This window comes from Typopeltis vanoorti, chromosome 5 (genome assembly GCF_054136105.1).
Source record: "Typopeltis vanoorti isolate ZY-2024b chromosome 5, IOZ_Tvanoo_1.0, whole genome shotgun sequence".
Classification (NCBI taxonomy): Eukaryota; Metazoa; Arthropoda; class Arachnida; order Uropygi; family Thelyphonidae; genus Typopeltis; species Typopeltis vanoorti.
The window spans coordinates 53,147,384-53,167,966 of record NC_143553.1 but is presented as its reverse complement, the minus strand read 5'-3'; the positions used below and the strand labels follow the sequence as shown (position 1 = coordinate 53,167,966).

Below are 20,583 nucleotides of genomic sequence, written 5' to 3'. Positions count from 1 at the left end.
TCTGGGCTTGCAGACCATGCTCTGGATACTCGCCATAAAATACTTTGGAAGAAAACCACAGTAATACACTGCAGCAAGTTTAAATTTGAAAGACTATTCATAGAATCAGCCGCAGCCCTAAAAAACATGCCAAACCTCAACAAATTTGGATGCATGAGACTGCCCCAAATTTGGGAAACGTACATCATGAGAACATCAGCCCAATGGCCAAGAATACCTATTATAGCTCGCTAGAGGGCCACCATCAGGACTTTAGGAAAAACAGTAGTCTTCTCTCTTTGACCTCATTTGCTGTTTTAGTGCCTGCGTGCACGTCTTAATCTTAAATTCCCATGAAGATGGCAACGTGACATTTGCCAAAATATAGGAAGTATATATTAAAGTTTATTTTAATTTATATTTCAGTTTATGTTGTGAATTCCCTTAAGTAATTTAATAATCATGCTATTATAAGGGGTGCTTAAGGGTCAAAGCTGTATAACTGAGAGGAGACCTCCACATAGCCTTTAAAGGAATGCGGAGAACCGACCAGGGCTTCTGACCTAATGTCCAATCCTCACCTTCTCGTGGTGCACCCTGTTGGGTATCTACTTTGATACTGAACGAACGAGGATGGGCTGGCAATTTGGGATTTAGCCGACCAAATTGTATTCTTATTGGTTAAACCAAAATAAAAAATGATGGTACAACATGACAAAATTTCATGCCGGCTGGGGCGTCGCCCGGTTAAACAAGGCCCCCGTTGTTTTCGCCAGGGAACCAGGGCGAACAGCGAAAAGTCAGCTACTGGAACAAATCTGAAGACAAATCTGAAAACAAACCCCAACTCAACATCACCAGAGTTAAAGATCGGTACTATCAACGTAAGAAGCCTGAATGGCAAAGAAATGGAGCTAGCTGAGGAATTAGATAAGTACCAGATTGACATAATAGGGGTGACTGAAACAAAAAAGACCAAAACTGGTGAGATCTTTCTGAGCAATAAGTACAAAATGTTATATTCAGGCAATAACAATCAATGGGGGGGGGGGGGGTGGGGGGGGGGGGGGGTGGGGGGGGGGGGGGGTGGGGGGGGGGGGGGGTGGGGGGGGGGGGGGGTGGGGGGGGGGGGGGGTGGGGGGGGGGGGGGGTGGGGGGGGGGGGGGGTGGGGGGGGGGGGGGGTGGGGGGGGGGGGGGGTGGGGGGGGGGGGGGGTGGGGGGGGGGGGGGGTGGGGGGGGGGGGGGGTGGGGGGGGGGGGGGGTGGGGGGGGGGGGGGGTGGGGGGGGGGGGGGGTGGGGGGGGGGGGGGGTGGGGGGGGGGGGGGGTGGGGGGGGGGGGGGGTGGGGGGGGGGGGGGGTGGGGGGGGGGGGGGGTGGGGGGGGGGGGGGGTGGGGGGGGGGGGGGGTGGGGGGGGGGGGGGGTGGGGGGGGGGGGGGGTGGGGGGGGGGGGGGGTGGGGGGGGGGGGGGGTGGGGGGGGGGGGGGGTGGGGGGGGGGGGGGGTGGGGGGGGGGGGGGGTGGGGGGGGGGGGGGGTGGGGGTGTTCTTCCTTCCCTTTATGAATGGATTGCCAGCTTCCTCTCTGGTTGTTCATTTATGAGTCACAGTGGAAGGTTTCCTTTCATCAGCTTTTTCAGTCAATGCTAGCACACCCCCAGGGCTCTGTTATTTCACCTACACTTTTCCTCCTATACATCAGTGATTTTCCAGTCCTCTTTTCCATTTTCAAAACCTAGTAGTGCCCAGATAATTCACATTTCAAAATCTTCTTTAATCACTGCCTTAAACACTGATCTCCTTGCCGTACTCAGTGGAGTGAGGATAACCTGATGAATTTTAATGCCACCAAAATGCAATCCTGTCTCATTTCCCAGGAAAAATACCATGCTTCATTTTTGACAATATTCTTCTCCAACTAGGAGAAGAATATTGTTATACATCATATGCTCTGAAAATGTCAAGAGCATTAGCTTAAGTTTCTCCAAACTTTCCATGTCACGTATTCAGAATGGCTGACATAGTCCAGAAATTCCCCTTTTAGAAAGGTTATATGTCGATAGACTTCTATGCCATTTTTAAATGATGATCAGATTTGTTTCCCTTTTTTTTAAAGAGTATAGTGGATGTGGACTAAATTCCCAGATGCAGGATAGATGCCAGCAGAAGAGATGAAGAATATGAGTTGACTCAAGTTAGTGGGTTAGTTTGGGAAAGCAGTTTTTTAGCATTATAAGACTAGAAGACCTTCCAAAGATTATATTCTAATGTTTGGTCAGAAGTTCCTTTTTTTCATAGAGCTATATAGAGATAATTTGATTGACACACTGAAAGTATAAAAACTAAAAACAAAGTAATCGGTTTATTTAATTTTGTTTATGTTATAGTTCTTTACAGTTTTACTTTCAAGCCAGTTGTGATATGATATATTTTAAGTTTAAATGGATATGGCACACTTATTAGAGAACTCAGATTGGAAGATAACAAGTCAGAATTCAGAGTAGAATTTAGAAAGATTTGGGGGGGGGGGGTGAAAACAATAGTCCAAATCAGAATGGATTGGTAGAAATCATGGAAGTCAAATGATTTGGCTATGATAATACCAAGTAACACAAAGCTGAGATCAGAAAAGAAGATACTTTGCAGTAAAAGACATTTTCACCCTGTTATGGTCAATAAATCAACAATTTTGGTTAGATTCAGAAATACAGGAGGATGGTTTGATGTAAAATCAGAGACAAGGGTATACATTATCTTCACACTTATTCATCATCTATAGGGAACACGTTACGAAGGAAAGTGGTATTAAACTGATGTTAGAATCACAGACATCAAATTTAGCTCTTTGCTGCTTTATGTAAATGATGTCCATCTAAACACATCCAGTGCAAGTGCCTAGGATTATCTGACTAAATTGAATAAAAGCTGTCACAAATTTGACATGAAAATCAACAGTAAACTGACCAAAACTATGAAAATAGGAAGAACATAGACAACTTTTCACTGTTGTCTTTTCACTCAACTGGAGTGCTTATATTCTCAATGAAGAACCTATATAAAAGTATTTCACTATTTAGTCACCATTTTTAGTGAAGATGGTAAATTAAATTTGGAAATAGATGACAGGGTGAGGAACCAAATGAATAAATTTATATGGCATAAGAGAGAAATTAGCGAAAACACTAAACTAGTATACAAAATAGTGTTCATACTAGTTTTAATTTATGGATATGAGAGTTAGATTAGAAATAAAAGTTCTTGAGATATGAGAGTTCTGAGAAAAATTAGGGATCTGAGCAAATGGCATCAGTGGGAGAATCATATTAAAAATGAAGATATTAAGAAGGATTTTGATATTGTTTACATTTAAAAAGTGTGTGTGCAAGGCTAATCTAAGGTGGTATGGTCACATACACAGAACGAGAGTGGACAGGTTAGCAAAACAGATGTTTGATGCCAAAGTGCCAGGAAAGAGATCCAGATGAAGACCAAGGTCTAGGTGGATTGATTCAGAAGTGCTTTAGAATGAAATATTAGATATGAGAATGTTGGAGTGCTTACAAGTTATAGACTAATTTGGAGGAAAATTGTTGGTAGAAGATTAATAATAATGTAAACATAATAATGTGGTGCTATCATAGTAGCCTGAACATACCTTGAGGGTACATATCAGGAAATTGATGATATTACAAAGCTGTTTATGACATTAATAAATAAATACTACAAAAATGTCAGTTTATGACATTAATAAATGAATACTTACTTACATACATACATATAAAAACTGACACTGATAGAATTGCTAAATCAATTATGTGTATCATGTTTAGATATCATACACATGTTATGTTGTTGATCTGCGCCATATAACATCTGTAATAACTACTTTCATAATAGATGCATTTGACCTTTTAAGAGGCAAATGAATTTGAGGGATCTAAGTATCATCAATATTTTTATCATAGAAGTGAATACAACTTTGAGGTTACATTCTTTCAATACTCAAACTATTTTAGAAGGGCAAATGAATAGATTTAAGTTAAGGGATATTATATCCCATATTGTTTCTTAGCTGAATAAGAAACTCAAAGAGTTTCATGCCGAATATAGAAACTATATAAAGTTCGGTGATTCCAAGCATAAGCAGATACCTGGATAATGCGGCACCTGAACCTTGAAGGCAGTGCAAGCTGAGGCAACTCACAGAAAGGGTGGAGCAAGCTCCGATCACTATTTTTGATATTTACCCATAATGTGAACTTAACTCCTAGGAGCTGTATTATTGTTCAACATAATGAGAGAAGGTCACTACCCAGACCGGTTTTGACCTTTTTCGAGGTCTCATCAGTGAGTAGGTAGACCTAGTTAATACCAAGTTTGTAGCGAACAGAACTTACATCCCTTCTATGAGAATTGCCAAGAGGTGTCCTATTAAATTACTAATTATAACAAAGAGCCAAAGGCTTCAATTCGGCGACATGAACTTATTTAAGTTAAGGGATATTATATCCCATATTGTTTCTTAGCCGAATAAGAACTCAAAGAGTTTCATGCCGAATATAGAAACTATATAAAGTTCGGCGATTCCAAGCGTAAGCAAATACCTGGATAGTGCAGCAACTGACCCTTGAAGGCAGTGCAAGCTGAGGCAACTCATAGAAAGGGTGGAGCAAGCTCCGATCACTATTCTTGATATTTACCCATAATGTGAACTTAACTCCTAGGAGCTGTATTATGTTCAACATTATGAGAGAAGGTCACTACCCAGACCAGTTTCGACCTTTTTTGAGGTCTCATCAGTGAGTAGGTAGGCCTAGTTAATACCAAGTTTGTAGCGAACAGAACTTACATCCTTTCTATGAGAATTGCCAACTAGTAGGTAGGCCTAGTTAATACCAAGTTTGTAGCGAACAGAACTTACATCCTTTCTATGAGAATTGCCAACTAGTAGGTAGACCTAGTATTAACTAGGTCTACCTACTCACTGATGAGACCTCAAAAAAGGTCGAAACCGGTCTGGGTAGTGACCTTCTCTCATAATGTTGAACATAATGTTTAATACTAGGTCTACCTACTAGTTGGCAATTCTCATAGAAGGGATATAAGTTCTGTTCGCTACAAACTTGGTATTAACTAGGCCTACCTACTCACTGATGAGACCTCAAAAAAGGTCGAAACCGGTCTGGGTAGTGACCTTCTCTCATAATGTTGAACATATGTTTAATACTAGGTCTACCTACTAGTTGGCAATTCTCATAGAAGGGATATAAGTTCTGTTCGCTACAAACTTGGTATTAACTAGGCCTACCTACTCACTGGGGGTGCTTAAGGGTCAAAGCTGTATAACTGAGAGGAGACCTCCACATAGCCTTTAAAGGAATGCGGAGAACCGACCAGGGCTTCTGACATAATGTCCAATCCTCACCTTCTCTTGGTGCACCCTGTTGGGTATCTACTTTGATACTGAACGAACGAGGATGGACTGGCAATTTGGGATTTAGCCGACCAAATTGTATTCTTATTGGTTAAACCAAAATAAAAAATGATGGTACAACATGACAAAATTTCATGCCGGCTGGGGCGTCGCCCGGTTAAACAAGGCCCCCGTTGTTTTCGCCAACAAATCTGAAAACAAACCCCAACTCAACATCAGCAGAGTTAAAGATCGGTACTATCAATGTAAGAAGCCTGAATGGCAAAGAAATGGAGCTAGCTGAGGAATTAGATAAGTACCAGATCGACATAATAGGGGTGACTGAAACAAAAAAGACCAAAACTGGTGAGATCTTTCTGAGCAATAAATACAAAATGTTATATTCAGGCAATAACAATCAAGGAAAAGAAGGAGTAGCCATAGTATTCAACACAAAATACGAGGCTAATCTTCTTGAATGGCAGTCAGTCTCAAGTAGAGTAATGTGGGCAAATATGAGAATGGGGAACTGGACAATGAGACTTATTTGTGCCTATGGTCCCACAGAAGGTTCTACTAAGGTAGAAGTGGAGGAATTTTTTGAGACTTTAGAAAAAGCAACTGACACAATGAAAAAGGAAAAGTTGGTCCTTGTTGGGGATCTAAATAGTAGAGTAGGAAATGATTGTGAGACATACAAAAATATTTGGGGAAAATTTGGAGAAAAGAGCAAAGCTAATAATAATGGCAAATATCTGTTGGATTTCTGCTCAGGACATGGACTGGTTATTACTAACACCATGTTCCAACATAAAAATGTGCACAAATTCACATGGAGAGAAGAGGCTAGGAATAAGAAAAGTCTCATTGACTATGTTATTGTTGATAGTGATGTTTTCTCCCTGGTGCAGGACACCAGAGTGTACAGAGGATTTGAAATTGGAAGTGATCACTATTTAGTCTTGAGCAAGATAAAATTGAATTTCATATTGAAAAGAATAACATGTAAGAAAGTTTTAAAGCGAATAAAAGTTGAGCAGCTCTCAGATGTAAACTGTAGACTAAAATACAGAAATATTATTGAAAAGAAAATGAAAGAGTTTGAGAACAGGAATCAAACCTTGGAGATTCAGTGGCAAACTCTGAAGGAAACATTGATTGATTCTGCCAGAGAGGCATGTGGTGAGGTTGTGTGCAAAGATAAAAAAATCAGAACTCCCTGGTGGACACAGGAAGTTAAAGAGGCAGTGAAGGAAAAGAAGAAAGCATATCAAAAGTTCCTGGCAAATAAGTCAGCTTTTACTCTTACAGAATACAGAGACAAATGTAAGAAAGCTAAACAGTGTGTAAAACTAGCTAAACAAAAGTCATGGGAGGACTTTGGCAAGAATATAGAAAATAAATATCAAGAAGGTGGCAAAATATTCTGGAGGTTGTTGAAGAAGCTTAGGAATGGAGGAAAGAGTGCTGTAAAAGGAATTAGAGATGATAAAGGTGAAATGAAAACAGGAGAAAAAGATATCCTTGAAGTATGGAGTAATTACTTTGAAAAACTGCTAAATGAAACAAGCAGTGATGACAGCACAGTGATAAAAAATACTAACCAGGCATGCAGTCAGGAATACATATCCATACTTGAAGTAGAAAAAGCCATCAAAGGCTTGAAATGTGGAAAGGCAGCAGGAGTAGATGATATTCGACCAGAAATGCTGAAGTATGGTGGTATAAGAGTCTTACAGTGGCTGCACTGCATAGTTCAGAAAGCCTGGACAGAGGGACGAATTCCCGATGATTGGAGTAGAGCTCTCATAGTACCCATATATAAAAAGGGAAATAAAACTGAATGTGAGAATTACAGAGGTATTTCCCTACTGAGTGTTCCTGGCAAGATCTATGCAAGTATACTTGAGAAACGGTTGAGAAGAATTGTGGAAGAAAAGCTTGGTGAAGAACAAGCTGGATTCAGGCCAAATAGAGGCTGTCAGGATCAGATCTTCACTTTACGACAAATAGTCGAGAAAGCATGGGAAGATAACAAAGATCTGTATTTAAGTTTTGTCGATTTGGAAAAGGCATATGACAAGGTGCCAAGAGAGAAGCTATTCAATACGCTGCAGTTATATGGTGTCAATGGGACATTATATCAAGCAATACTTAGTCTTTATTTGAGTTGTGAGTCAGCAGTTAGAATTGAAGGAAGTACAGGAAGATGGTTTAATGTTAAATCTGGTGTGAGACAAGGATGTACATTATCCCCTCTGTTATTCATTATCTATATGGATCACATTATGAAGGAATGTGGTATTAAACCTGATATCAAAATTGGAGATGTTAATGTCAGCTCTTTGCTTTATGCGGATGATGTTATACTTCTAAATAAATCCGCTACAAGTCTGCAAGATTCTCTGACTAAATTGAATAGCTGTTGTAATAGATATGGTAAGAAGGTCAGCAATAAAAAGACAAAGACAATGAAAATAGGCAGAATCATTGAAAATGTCAACTGTGTTGTGAATGGAGAACCTGTGGAACAAGTAAAACATTTCAGCTACTTAGGCACAATTTTTACTGAAGATGGTAAACTAAATATAGAAATAGACAACAGAATCAGCAAAGCTGGTATCGTGGGAAGTCAATTGAATAAATTCATATGGAATAAGAAAGAAATTAGTCGGAACACTAAATTAGCTGTATACAAGACTGTGTTCAAACCAATTTTAACTTATGGATCTGAGAGCTGGGTCAGAAGTAAAACACTTGACCAAAGACTAGAGACCGCAGATATGAGAGTCCTGAGAAAGATTAGAGGCGTGAACAGATGGCATCAATGGCAATATCATATTAAAAATGAGGATATTAGGAAAGAACTTGACATTATCAGCATCCAGGAATGCGTTAGCAGAGCTAATCTTAGGTGGTATGGTCACTTAAATAGAATGGGAGAGGAAAGATTAGCAAAACAAGTGTTCTCTGCCAGGTTGGCAGGAAAACGACCCAGAGGAAGACCAAGATATAGGTGGATTGATACGGTACAAAGTGCCTTAGACGATAGAAATATAAGATCTGATAATGTTGGAGTTTTGACAAGTAACAGACTGATTTGGAGGAAAATTGTAGATAGGAAGTTAGTAATGATGTAATTTTTTCATGTAGTACTGTCATATCCTGTACACCCCTTGAGGGTACATGGCAGGAATTTGATGATGATGATGATGATGATGACCTACTCACTGATGAGACCTCAAAAAAGGTCGAAACCGGTCTGGGTAGTGACCTTCTCTTATAATGTTGAACAATAATACAGCTCCTAGGAGTTAGTTCACATTATTGGTAAATATCAAGAATAGTGATCGGAACTTGCTCCACCCTTTCTATGAGTTGCCTCAGCTTGCACTGCCTTCAAGGGTCAGTTGCACTATCCAGGTATTTGCTTGTGCTTGGAATCGCCGAATTTTATATAGTTTCTATATTCGGCATGAAACTCTTTGAGTTTCTTATTCGGCTAAGAAACAATATGGGATATAATATCCCTTAACTTAAATAAGTTCATATCGCCGAATTGAAGCCTTTGGCTCTTCTTTATAATTAGTAATTTAATAGGACACCTCTTGGCAATTCTCATAGAAGGGATGTAAGTTCTGTTCGCTACAAACTTGGTATTAACTAGGTCTACCTACTCACTGATGAGACCTCAAAAAAGGTCGAAACCGGTCTGGCTAGTGACCTTCTCTCATTATGTTGAACAATAATACAGCTCCTAGGAGTTAATTTGAGATTAATCTTAAAATTGGTATTATTTTAGCATTTTGCTATTCTTAGGTATACTACAGATAATTCAACACATATTTAGCAGATTCAGGAATCTTATTTTAAAAGGGGTATCACTATATTGAAATTCACTCTAAGGTAATTCCACCTGTTCCTGGAGCTTTTGTGTGTGTAGATAAAAGCTTTGTCCAGTTCCAATTCGTGATATATATTACTAATACATTTTATCTGACCCTAGGTATAAAGAGGATGAAGTAAAAAGGTCTTTAGTCCACAAATATGGAGAATGTGTATTAGGTAAGAACATTTTAAATTCACTTAACCAATAAGAAATATGAAAAGAAATTTTTGATTTAGTTATCGCATGTAGTAGCTTCGCCAGAGAATTTTTGCAAGGCTTGAAATCCTACAGTGTGATGTGGAGACTCTACTTTGAAATTTAAAAAAAAAATAATAAAAACTGTATGTGGTAGAATGTCTGAGGACTTCACAACTTTAATGTGTTAATAGTCTCCTGGTAATCTTAATGTACTGGATGCCACTGATCTCATGCTTTATATGTGGACTAGTGTACTTTACTGTGTTCCATACTCAGGATTCATGTGGAAATTTGAAATTCTTGCTGGGATATTTGGAAGGACTCTATCAGGCTCCATATCACCTTGCTACATTCTAAGCATTCATAGTGAGCGATAAAAAAGCACCTATTATCAGTCACATCCTCATTTAAGCAAACAAACCTTGAACAATGAATTGAACATTTGAAAATTTAGTTCTGATGTAACTATATTTAAATCTACATTTTCGCATATATATATACATATTCTCATCATCATTATCAAATTCCTGATAAGTACCCTCAGGCAGGTATATAGGATATTCTGATACCACTACATGAAAAAGTTATTATTACTAACTACCTATCAACTATTTTCTAACAAATTAATCTTATCTTTCAAAACTCCAACATTATTAGTTATATTTCTGTCGTCTAAGGTACTTCTTGATGTATCAATCCACTTAGATCTTGGTCTTTCTCTGAGTCTATTTCCTGCCATCCTGGCAAAAATTTGTTTTTGCTATCCTTTCATCTCCCATTCCCTTTAAGTGACCATACCATTTGAGATTAGCTCTGCTAACACATTCCTGAATGCTAACAATGTCAAGTTCATTCCTAATATCCTCATCTTTAATAAGGTACCGTCATTGATGTCGGTACCTCAAAACTCTCATAGCTGTGGTCTCCATCAGGCATTTTATTTCTAACCCAGCTGCCATATTCATATGTTAAAATCAGTTTGAAGACAGTCTTGTATACAGCTAGTTTATTGTTATTAAATAATTATTCTCTTATTCCATATAAGTTTATTCTTTAGACTTCCATACAATTATGGAAGTCTAAAGAATAAACCAGCTTTATTCTTTAGACTGACATACCAGCTTTCCTAATTCTGTTGTCTATTTCCATATTTAATTTGCTCTTCACTAAAAATTCTACCTAAATAGCTGTAATATTTTACTTATTCTATAGGTCTGCTATCCAGGATATAGTCTGTTTTGTTTTCAATGTTTCTGCTTATTTCCATTGTCTTGGTTTTTTTATTGCTGATTTTTATATCAAATTTATCTGTAAAGTTATTCAATTTAGTTAAGAAATTGTGCAGACGTGTACTGGATCTATTTAGAAGTATAACATCATCTGCACATAGTAAAGAGCTGAGATTAACATCTCCAATTTTGATAATCTGGTTTGATACCACTTTCCTTCACATTTGATCCATATAGATGGCGAATAACAGTAGAGTTAATAATGTACATCCTTGTTTAACATCAAGCCATCTTGCTGTAACTCTTTCAGTCCTAACAGCTGACTTATAACTCAAATATAGACTAAGTATTGTTTGATATAATGTCCATTTACCCCATATAACTGTAGTGTTTTGACCTCTTGGCACCTTGTCATATGTCTTTCCCAGATCTATGAAACTTAAATACAAATCCTTGTTATATTTCCAAGATTTCTCAACTATTTGACTTGAAATCAGCCTGTTCTTCTCCAAATTTCCACTTCTACCAAATAAGTTTTTTTTAGCCATTTCTCAAGTTTACTTGCATAAATCTTACCAGGAACACTCAGTCAGGAAATATCTCTATAAATCTCACATTCAGTTTTATTTCCCTTTTTATAGATGGTACTATGAGAGCTCTGCTCAAATCACCTGGAATTCGACCCTCTGACCCCAGGCCCATTGTAAAACTTTTAAACTTCCATATTTGAGCATTTCAGGTCAGATTTCATCTATTCCAGTTGCTTTTCCACATTTCAAGTTTTTGACAGCTTTTTTTCTTTAAATATTGATATGTGCTTCTGATTACATTCTTCTTGCATGTTTTCTACTAATATGCTGCTACTGCAAATAAAGTAATTACTCCAGACATCTGGAATATCTTTATCTTTAGTTTTCATGTCATCTTGATCATCTCTTGATCTTTTTATTTATTCCTGATATTTATTTTCTGTGTTTTTACCAAAGTCTTTCCACGACTTTTGTTTAGCAAGGTTGACACATTGCTTTGCTTTCTTACATTTTTCTCTGTATTCAAGAGCACAAGCTGACTTACTTGCCAAAACTTTTATATTCTTTTTCTTCACTGCCTGTTTAACTTAAAATTAAACTTAAAAGTTCACTATGAAGATCTTATTTTTGTATTCTTGCAGACAACCTCACCACATGTATCTCTAACTGAATCAGGCATTCAATGTTTTCTTTAGCGTTTGCCACTGAATTTCCTGGGTTGGGTTCTTGTTTTAAAACTTTCATTTTTTCTTGAATAATGTTTTGTGTATTTTAGTCTACAGTTCAGATCTGAAAGATGCTCAACTTTGATTCATTTTAAAACTTTCTTAAGCACTTAATTCTTTTCAATATGAAATTCAGTTGTATCCTGCTCAAACGTAAATGGTGATCACTTCCAATTTCAAATCCTCTGTATACTCTTGTGTCCTGAACCAGTGGGAAAACATCACTATCAACAATAACATAGTAGATGATGTAGAAGGCCTAGAAATAAAATTAAGGAAACTACACATATCTAATCAAATTGATTTGAAGATAAACCTAAGTAAAGCAAAAGTAATGATGAATAATAATATAGCATGAAAGAGAATTATACTGGATAATGGGAAAGTGGACAAAGTAGATTCATGTATTCATTTGGGAAAAATCATGAAAATCCAAGATGGACAAACAGAAGAAAATAAAGAGTAGAATATAACTAAGTTATATGCTTTTTGGAAGATGAAAAACATCTTCAAAGTGATACTTTGAAACTTGATTAGTTTGAAGAGGAAAGCATTTAGTCAGTCTGTCTTACCTGTAAATAACATACGCCTGTAATAACATATCAAGAGAAGAATGGAAAATAATATGTTTGGTATGATACTTATAAAAGGACACCCTTCCAATTTATAAACTCTTTAACTGGTACAGGACATTATCCAATACACCATGCATTTAAAGTGGAGAGGGTCTTGACTTATCACAAAATATAATGCAAGATGATATGCATTATTAACATACTAGAGATTATTAACATAATAGAGACTTATGAATGGTTTTTCCACTGTAGAAGAGGGAAAGACCAAAGAAGAGATGGCAAGATGAGAAGACTGCAAGAATTGCTAGAGTGCAGTGGATGAAAAAAGCCAAGAGGAAAGCTGAATGGAGAAAATAGGGTGAAACCCATATCAAGCAGTGGAGTGAAACAGATTGAGAAGAAGGAGTCATTGTATTCATATTATAAGAAGTTTAAATTTTAGTCTGCATTTTGTATTTATCGGGTGCTTTAGTCAGCCAACAACCATAATGTTTCTAACCATTTGCTGAATTAATATTAATGAAGCTAGTCTCATTATGAAAATTTTAATTACTGTAGGTCACAAAAACTGTCAAATTCTAAAAAAATAAAATAAGAAAATAACCTGAAGACTTTTGTAACTACACAGTCACCATACCTTTGGCTCACTTTAAAAGGTTGTTGGAACTACTAGTCTCAGTTCTGTCTCAGTGAGCAATGCTCATAGCAGTGGGATGAAGGTTAAATATGCTGAAGCAAAGGATGTAAGGCATGTCAAATTAATCTTAAGGAACAAAGCAAGCATAACCTCAGCCTGTTCATGTGTTTGTACAAGTAGACCACTATACATTATTAATAGACTGATGTGTCTATGATGAAGAGACTACCTCACAAACAATTAAGATTCTTTCTATGGCAAGATTATCTTTATTGGTGGAGGATTCCAACAAGTAGCACCTGCAATATCCTTGTAGTTCCCATAATTTTATAATCCAAAACTAAATTCACCCTTTGATGGTATCCTGGTCATGGAGGAAGGACTTGCATGTTCCAGTGACCTGGAGGGCTATGCCAGAAGTAGCATAGGTTGCTGATAGGGTCTCCTATGCTAGGCAGTTCAAAGTGCAGGGATCATAGTAATAGAGGCACCCTGGTGTTTTAGGGTGTCTCTATTGGGGTTGGGGGCTGACTATCTGTCTAAAATAAAAAAATTCATGAGTTATGAAACCATGCACTAGGTTTACAAACCAGCCTATTCACAATGGCAGCTGATTGAAACTGACTGATGGACTTCAACTGGAACATAGAATATAAAAGATTTGTTAAAACCTGAGTTTTTTCAATGTTTATTGATAATGCAATATTAAATTGCATAATCAGATCTTAGCTATACAAAAAACCAGATGGCTCGGAAACCTACAGGAAAACAACAGCAACACTGTTCTACAGTGGAATATATATTGATAGACATTAAAATGGTGTTGATTTTATGGTGCATGATAACATCTTGCCAAATGTAAAAACTTTCACACCAGTATCTGATCAATTTTGGTATATCTACATTTCTGGATATATGTTGGAAGTTGCAATTGTTAATGATTATGCACCAATAGAATATAAGGATGGTGATGTCAAAGATAAATTTTAGAAAGATATATGGTTCTATACTTAGATATTGTATAAAATTATTTATGGGTATCTTCAATGCTAAAAATAGGAAAAGAAACAAGATATTGACTAACATTGGCCTAGACAGTTAATAACATGTGCTTTCCTAATAACATCACCAGCTTCATGCAGATACTGATCACTACTTGTTAATAGCACCTTTCAGGCTAAGACTTTCTGTTAAATGAAGGAATTCTAACAGAAATAGAAATTAGTATTTTCTATTTCTGTTTTTGATATTATATCAGTACTAATTGGTATAATATCAAAAAGTGTGAGGATGTAAATAAAGCACTGTGCAGATAAGATAAAGCAGTAAATACAAAATTCAGTTCCTCCTATAACCAAGAACATAGAAAATAAATGGAGTCAGATCAAAAATATTATTACTCATGCTGAGGAAACACTGCAGTTCATAAGTAGCAAAAAGAAAAACAAATGGTTCAATAACATGTAAAGAGGCAATGAAGAAATATAATAGATGATGTTAAAACATGCTACAGCATCCATTACTAGTAAGTACTGAGAACTATAAGAGCTGTAGAATTTAGATAATAAAATACTATCAGAGGCTGGCAGAGAAAAAAGTTAATTGAAAGTGAAACATAATACAAATAACTTACAACAGTTTTTCAGATGCAGTGAAATATTTAAAAGAGGATATAAAACATAAACTTGAATACTGACTAACAACCAAGGAGATTTAATCACCCAAGAAGAAATAGTTGAGGAATTCAGAACAGTATTTTGAGAGACTAACTACTAAACAAATCATCACCACCAGATAAAAAGAAACCTTACACCTGAAGTACAATTTTAGGAGGAAATGGTGAAGAACCCACAATCGAGGAACGAAATCTGATCGAAGTGGAAATGTTATCAAAGAACTGAAAAAGTAACAAGGCAGTTGGTGAAATTAAAAGTACATTGGAACTACTAAAAGTTGGAGGAACAGCTTAATAGTCGAACTTATGAAGCTAATATAGTAAAAGAGAAGAAATCCTGTTGGATTGAATACAGCCATGTTATGTCTAATTTTTATAAAAGGGGATCCCATGATCACCAGTAACCCCTCTTGGACATTTGTTACAAAATATTATCTCCACTAATCTTGAAAATAATTAATATGTATGTTTTAAACATCTTTGGAGATTATAAGTGTGGCTTCTGCAATGAAAAATCAACGTTGATCATATTTTCATGCTTTGATAATTGTTTGAAAAATGTTATGAATTTGATAATTATAACCATTATTTGTGGATTATAATCATATGACAGTATACTGCGATGCAGTGAGACTTTTTAGAATACCATAGAAGTATATAGATATGATACAATTATGTAATTGCCACACCCTATGCAAGATGTTCCCTACAGGAATATCATCAGTTATCATTAAATAAAATTTGGATTTCACCAAGGAGATGCTCTCTCACTCACACTGTTCAATCTAGAATTGGAAAAAGTCATTTGAGACCTAATTGAACAAAAGAAAATGCAGCTGAATGGGAAGAACATCCTGTTGGCTTATGTGGTGATATCCTTACCCTTGGAGACTCTTGCCAGGATTTTATACGGACTACATCTAATTTGAGGAAAGTAAGCCTGTCATAAACAAGGAAAAGACTGAATATGCGTGCATTTCAAGGACCCCATCAGGACTGATCCAACTTTGTTGTTGATAATTATGTCTGAGCAAGTGGATAATTTGAAATATCTTATATGAGCATTAACAGCTATAGTGATATGCATTAAGAGATAGAGAGGAGAGAACCAAGAAGATCAGTCATGGATATTTTGCAATTTAGAGCTTCTAAAATTGAAAATATTATCAAGAAAAATCCAAAGAAAGCTCTATTGTGTTGCCTATGCCCAGTGTTAACCTTTGGTTGTGAACATGGTCAACAACAAAGAGAGATAATAGAAAACTTATTACATTTGGAAGAAAAGTATTGAGAAAGACTTTTGGATCTTAAAATCGGAATACTGGGCTGTGTAAATGAAGGTATGATGAGGAACTACAAAACCTGTTTCAAAGACCTGACATTCTATCATTTATAAGTAGTAAGAGAATTGAGAGATGAGCCATGTTTGGAATGCTGATGGTTATTTGATCAAAAAAAAGTAAAAAGTACTTTCAAATCAAACTGACATAAAAAGACCTGCAGGTAGACTCCAATATGTAGGAACATGGCAGAACTAAGACACCTGGATAAATGCTTTACTCCACATGCAGCCTATGATAGAGAGACAAATGGAGAAATCTGGTGATGGCAGCATTAGGCCTGACAACTGACAAGGAGCATGCAGATAGATGATTCAATGATTTCCCTCTTTCTTTCTTTCTTTCTGCTGGAAACTCATTTTCACTCAGTGATTTGCATGATATGGTTCGTTTTATTTTTTTTTATTGGTGGAGACTTTAGACAAGCAGTGCCTGTAGTACTCCCATGGCTTCCATAATTCTATCTTCAGAAGCTATGCTCATCTTTTTAGCCATTGTTTAAAGTCCTAGCATGCATATAGAATCATAGATTTCCTTTTTCTTTCTTTCTTTCTTTCTCTTCATTATTAGTCAATGACTTACATGATATTGTCCAGCTTCCTGTATATCATATACATAATATATAGTATGCTCTTATCCGTACTCCATGCAGTGTATATTACACCACTGAATATACTATAATTAAGTTTCATTTTCAAGCATTATTTTTAAGGAAACACTAATTAAATGATTCACTTACTTAATTGATTAAATACTACAAAAACGAAATATAAAATTAATGACATCTAAGGATCTGTTGTGCTGTGACTATATTCTCAGAATGGTTAGCAAAGGCATTTTCATTAGCAAAAACTGTATACAAGTACACTGACTATCTCTGTTTCATAATTTATATTCCTTCTCCAGAGTAAATAGTCCATATATAGTGTTTTATTTTAGTTAAGATACTTTATGATGAGGCTTAGTTTTATAATGACTTCTTTCCCCTTTTTTTTTACATCCTTTTTTAATTAGAAGACCAAAGATGGAATTGCTGCATGAAGACATTAGCAGATACATGCATGAAGTTTGACATTCTGACACGGGGATTTACTACTCCTGTAAGTTGCATACACATTATTTCAATGGATTTACATGTAAATGTAGATAAAAAAAAAAAAACACTGGATTTAATCTATCTATCTATCCATCTGTCTGTATACTTATAAGCACTTCAATCTGGATGGATGGATTTTAATGAAATTTCTGAATAGTTGAGGATTCTTATTAAAATTTATCGAGTTACCTCAATTTTGGTTTAAAGGTGGATAATTTTGAGTCACAAAATTAAGCAAAAGGAAAATGATATAAAAGTATATTTTACAAACCAATATAGGTCAAAAATGACTTAAGTTCAGTTGAGGCTGAATGAGAATCATCTTGGATTACTTGTTAATTGAACAGATTGCTTTTTTTTTTTTACCTTATACAGTGCTTACATGCTGGTGTTAATGTATATATTATGCCTGGTATGCTGGGCTAAGAAAAATATTGCAGTATTAATAAACCTCTGTTTACCAACAACATACTGCAGGACTTGTAATTTATCACCATAAAGCTAAAAGATAAATATAAATCAAAATAATCATTTTAATCCACAACAATGCAGTATCTTTTGTTAAGAGTTATAGTTAAAAATAGGCTCTGATATTAGTAGAAGTTACTGAATTCTATGTGCAATGTCAGTGAGATGTCTTTCCACATAGATTTATTAAGCTTTGGTGCTGAAATCTTATTATATAAGACTGAGTTCTATAGAGATGAAGAAACAGCTGAAAAGGTCTGCACTGGCTAACCAAAATCATATTTGACCTATGGAACTTTGCTTATGGGGACATATTGAATGGATATGATCTTCAAAGTTTGAGAAATAGGAGGGAAGGAGATATAATAGAAACAAGCTAGTAAGGGATTCTTAGAGTAGATGCAGGTAAAATTTTGCAGCTCATGGTAAAGGGGAGGGGACTGGAAATGGGATCATTCCTGGAAGCTAAGTGAGGGTGTGGTCAGGAAGAATATGGAGATCCAGATTCTTTTAATGGCATGTAGTGAGTGAATAGAATAAACGACCAGTGGACAGTTTAGTCGATGTTTTTAAGGAGGGATATGATAGGTCCTCAAGAATTACTCCTTCCAGGACCATTCCTTGATGAGTCCCTGAAGGTGTCTATATTTAATACTACTACACCTACAAATCAAAAAATTAGAATAATCCAAGAAAATGTGTTGAATGATTTGCAATTCTAATTCATTGCACTGAAAATAATTCTTACCAAATATGAATTAGCAACATCTAAATCTACGTACTCTGTAGATTATATAACCATGTAAACACATAAAAATGCAATATAAATTATAAGAAAACCTTTGAAAACATTCACAAAATTATAGTCAAAGGAAAACAACATGATAATTAGTACTTTGCTGCATCCCTTAGCTTTTATGACCATTTGTAAATGGTTGGGCATATTATTTACTAGCAGTTCGGTCTTTTTTTTTTTTATCAACACATGCCCATATGGTCTGCAGACTAGAAACAAGTTCATTTTTGTCTCTTAAGGAGACAATGTCTTCCTGAAGACATTTCTTCATAATTCTCCACAAATTCTCAGTGGGGTTTAAATCTAGTGAGTTTGGTGGCTAAGGAATTATTGATTTTCCTTTCTTTGACCATCTAGTAGTGGTCTTAGAAGTGTGACAAGAAGCTGAATCTTGCTGAAAAAGGAAATCACCATCACATAAATCTTCCGATGCTGGTAACATAAAGTGCTCAACAATTTCTTGGTACACTTTGGAAATGACTCTTTTGTACACAACCTACCTGACCCTCTGCAGTAATACAAGCCCATGCCATGACAGAGGTTGCAAATTTCACCAAATACGTTTGAATTAATGGAGGGTCGGAGTGGGTCGAGATGAGACAAAATATGCTGCGTGGCATCACACATCTTGTATGATGCAAGATATGATCCAAGCAATATGTTAAATGCTGCCAGCATTTCAGTTTTAATGGTAACCCTACAACAGTCTTTGCTTACACCATCGCACTCTAGCTACCTTTTGCTTGGAAGTCATAAGCGGCTTTGTCTTAGGCACACATGATTTAAAACCCCAGTCATCTCAATGTCATAGATTTAGATGCATTCACACCTAGTTCTTTACATCTCCTGTGAAAATACCTTACACTTTGGAAGCAGTTTTTCTTCATGATGTTCTTCAATCTCCTCTCATCTCTTGATGTAGTTATTACCTTTCAACTGCTACTGCAGTGATTATTTTGAAAACTCTGGCTATTAGAATACTGTCTCAATAGTTTACTCATGCTTTCTTGAAAACATTTCAATTCCTTAGCTATAAACTGAGTTTTGCCTTCTTTGTGTAGACACACTATACAAAACGTCTTAGCTTCTGATATCTCACTCGTTCAGCCCATGTTTAGCAAATGATTAACCGAAATCCAAACGCAAACAATTCCTCACACAGAAGTCACTCCTGCAGGTACTGAAATATATGTTATTTCTGTGCTCTCCTCAAAACCAATCGAAAAAATTTGGAATATTCTAATATTTTGAACCATGTTAAAAATTATTCTATTTTGTGAATATTTTCAAATAACAGTTTTCTTATAATTTATATTACATTTTTATGTGTTTACATAGTTATGTAATCTACAAAGTATGTAAATTTAGATGATGCTAATTCATATTTGGTAATAATTATTTTCTACACCAGTGGTTCTCAAACTTTTTCGGTTCATGGCACCCTTAGTGTATCAGGATTTTTCCACAGTGCCCAAAGTCAACATGGGCTTACCTAACAGTTACAGTGCACAGTTGGCGTGGTTAGGTTGATTAAGTTAAAAAATAAATGAAACACATATTTCAAATTCACAAACAATTTATGTAAAGAGTATTAAATAAGTACATAATTTGAATAATCAAATTATTATTATTATTATGTGACACCTCCAGGGAGTCCAAGGACTCATCGTGGAATGGCACGCTACTCTACCTCACTAAATACCTCTCATCCTCTCCACTAGTACTTAACTCTCCAACTACAACACTACTACCATCTATCGCTCATCATCACCAATAACAGTATTTTTTTTTGTCTGTAAATTGCGTGTGTTCTGAAGGCCAATTTGTTTGTACACGGGATGAAAAACCTGAGTTTCCGGAAGAAAAAACCCTGCTACCACTGTATGAGATTGGCTAATTCACCTTCAACTGAAAAAGCCCATACAAGGATCCCCCCCCGTGAAGATGAGGATCAAGCCCAGGTCTTTCCAATCAAAGGGTGCAATGTTCCCCTATTTTTCCAATTGGCTCATTAAATAAATCGTAGTTAGTAGGAT

The 20,583-nt window shown here is 36.3% G+C and overlaps 1 protein-coding gene across 1 annotated transcript in view; it reads left to right on the top strand.

Moving 5' to 3' along the window:
* Positions 1-20,583, top strand: part of LOC150106414 (DALR anticodon-binding domain-containing protein 3-like) — a 285,462-nt gene that overhangs the window by 222,953 nt on the left and 41,926 nt on the right. Inside the window, exons 12-14 of the mRNA XM_090392991.1 lie at positions 9,192-9,208; positions 9,396-9,454; positions 17,202-17,287. Coding sequence (XP_090249117.1) covers positions 9,192-9,208; positions 9,396-9,454; positions 17,202-17,287 — 162 coding nt within the window. The remainder of the gene's footprint in view (positions 1-9,191; positions 9,209-9,395; positions 9,455-17,201; positions 17,288-20,583) is intronic.